General features: G+C 37.1%; 1 protein-coding gene across 1 annotated transcript; it reads right to left on the bottom strand.

The window, feature by feature from the left end:
- Positions 1 to 268: 268 nt before the first annotated feature.
- On the bottom strand, positions 269 to 2,492 carry LOC136551647 (ubiquitin-like-specific protease 1A). The gene is made up of 8 exons (XM_066543200.1): positions 2,360 to 2,492; positions 2,118 to 2,276; positions 1,825 to 2,037; positions 1,612 to 1,741; positions 1,281 to 1,533; positions 816 to 1,192; positions 526 to 721; positions 269 to 405 (listed from the first exon to the last, which is right to left on the bottom strand). The coding sequence occupies exons 2-5, from the start codon at positions 2,157 to 2,159 to the stop codon at positions 1,457 to 1,459; spliced, it is 462 nt and encodes a 153-aa protein (XP_066399297.1). The 5' UTR covers positions 2,160 to 2,276; positions 2,360 to 2,492; the 3' UTR covers positions 269 to 405; positions 526 to 721; positions 816 to 1,192; positions 1,281 to 1,456.
- Between the last annotated feature and the right edge of the window lie 208 nt (positions 2,493 to 2,700).

Below are 2,700 nucleotides of genomic sequence, written 5' to 3'. Positions count from 1 at the left end.
TTTCTATTTGAAGACATTCTCATTCCATCCAGGAATATGTACATTCACTGCGTTCGTGTACTGCAAGGTAAATCTAAGAGTGTATCTGGCATACATCAGCGCTGGTGTGTCTTTACATCAGTCTTCAATAGGTCTAGGATCAATCATGATAAGCATCTTCTTCTTCTGATCAAAAACATAAAGCATATACTTTCGAACGTACAACCATGGCAAAAGAAACTGCAAACATGGTAGCGTTTATAATAGTATATAGGAAACAAGTAATAAAAGCAGGAGCAAGCGACTTACATATCTGCATTGTGCTAAGTTGTATTCCATATCCTCACATACACCAATCGCATCAGCCATTTCTTTCTTAGTGTATTTTTTATGGTATTCTGGTATTTTTGTTAAAGCACATATTTTCTGGAAGAGAAGGATATCGAGAGTCAGGATTAGTATAACTTGGCCTACTTTATACAATTAGGACAACAATAAATAAGACAATATAATATAGCACGATAAAATTTTTAAAAATGTGCTTACACAGAATCTCAGGTCCATGTGATGCTTGGTAATACTATTGTATTTTTTCATTGTATTGTACTCTTGAGCTGCCTGAAAACGGACACCTAAGTTGAAACAGTTCACAGAGATGTCTCAATTGTTCATTAACAACTCTTGTAGGTCCTTGACACTTAGGGCAATCATGGAGGGATGAAAACCTTTAACCCAAGGCTTCCTGCAAAGCATTAGACACAGATGATGATTTTTGTCATATAAGATAGCACACTATTATTAGTAAATAAAGTAATTAAAATAAACATGTAGCTTACTTCAGCGTTGCTTCACCCTAATTTGCCGTGACATAATCACACAGTAACTCAGTCATCTCTTCCTTGTTCATTGTCATGCCTTTCATAGCCTCAAATGCCCAAAACTCATCAAGGTCTTGGTTGGCATGGACTTATGAGGATTTATTTTGAGTTTGTATGTGTTGAGGGGTGCCCGTTTGAACCTCTAAGCATTCGGCCTCCTCATAATGTTTTCTCTTTTTCGTAGACACTCAAGCATCTTTGGATTCTCTATTATGGCAGTCGCTTGGGCTTCCAATATTTTCATCCCTATTAAGATATGGAGCACCCTTTCGTTTGTTTAACTCTGACGATAGCAAGATCGCCGCAAGCTTAAATCTAAATTCTTTCATATCATCCTGCACGATAGTATGAACCTAATTAATTATTAATTAAAAACCCACAACTAGTGCACACTTATAACTTGTGATAAGACGCATAGTTTACCTGATTGAACTCGTCTGACAAATCATTCCCAGTCCAATACTCCATAAAGTTTATTAAGATCAAAAAGGCAAAGACACATAAAATTCAACTTATATGATATGCCATTATTTCTGATGTACTCATCTGTTTGTAATAATTTGCCGCAAAAAATCTCCCTAACCGGCCAGGTATCAACCTCAACATCTAGCCATTTGTGCTCTTTCAGGCCCGTCTCCTCCAATATGAAATCTATCTATTTTCGCAATCCACCTCGCTATTTGTTCATAGAAGAACGAATCAATCAGCATTTCTAAAATATAAAATGTGTACAAATAGCTGTGTTAGGAAATACCCATAATTTTATTGAGGTCAACACGTTCGAACATCTCGCCCAAAGAGTCTAGCACCTGAACCTCACGGTTGATGGTGTTTATAACAGCAAGGTACCAATGTGTATTTGTAACATTTATTGGAAGGAACACCTATCAAATCAAACAATAAATATTTTGCCAGGCATAAAAAATTGATAATGAAAGACCAATAGATCGTTTAAAAAAATTGCTACCATGTCATGCTTCAAGTAAGCTAGCACCCTTTGAACTAAACCAGGACGCTGTGAAGTGCCACGGTTAAGGTAATTGGCTTCAATGGTCTCATCCTTTTCTCCATCCAGCTTCATGATTGCAACTAAGCACGCAGTTTCAAGATAGACTGCACCTCCTAGCCTCTTTTTTAAACCCTCCTGAGCCTTCAGCAGTGTAATATAAGCATCTATGACCTGCATACATTTCGTCATTAGAGAGAAAAAGCATTGAAGTTGGTAATGTTTGATTGAGTATTATGACTTGCATCTGTTACCTCGTCAGACAAGTATTCATATGGCTGAAAAAGATATTCCATGTGGTTTCTCGACACCAGAACATCATCTATGAGCACAAGCTCCTCATTCCCAGGTGAAGATGGAATTTTTTTTGACAGATTCAATTATGGCTCTATCAGTATTGGTACAAACATAATCTGAAAAGGAGGATTAAATTAAAGTATACAACAATAGTTAGCAGTTTTTCTAGGTTAATCCATCAAAGAGAAAATATCAATACCTTCTGGGGCAACCGGTGAAGACATAGAATTTTTGGGTTCATTTTGTACGATTATGATTTCCGAAAGTCCTTTTTCTCCCATCAGATCTACCCCAAAAGTTGCTAGGACCTTTTCATCATGGGCCGTGCTAAAGCTCTGGTCAACTGGTAGAGCTTCGTGGATAACTTCTGTACTCGTGCTTTCTTGCAACCATCTAGAATCATCCATAGGCTCACTGGAATTTTCTGTTTGTACAATATCTTCTAAGGGGCTTCTATTTTTCTTCGAAACCTTTACATCTGAACTATCCATCGAGATCTAAAAGACGTACTTCATTATCAGTCTATCACATAAATCAGTG

This window comes from Miscanthus floridulus, chromosome 4 (genome assembly GCF_019320115.1).
Source record: "Miscanthus floridulus cultivar M001 chromosome 4, ASM1932011v1, whole genome shotgun sequence".
Lineage (NCBI taxonomy): Eukaryota > Viridiplantae > Streptophyta > Magnoliopsida > Poales > Poaceae > Miscanthus > Miscanthus floridulus.
Note: the sequence above shows the minus strand (reverse complement) of the source record. Positions and strands in the feature narration are given on the sequence as shown.

Coding starts and splice junctions, on each gene's coding strand:
- LOC136551647 (XM_066543200.1), bottom strand. CDS start 2,159: ATGGAATATCTTTTTCAGCCATATGAATACTTGTCTGACGAG. Junction 2,038..2,117: donor ATGAATACTTGTCTGACGAG/GTAACAGATGCA, acceptor AAATGTATGCAG/GTCATAGATGCTTATATTAC. Junction 1,534..1,611: donor TGACCTCAATAAAATTATGG/GTATTTCCTAAC, acceptor ATGAACAAATAG/CGAGGTGGATTGCGAAAATA.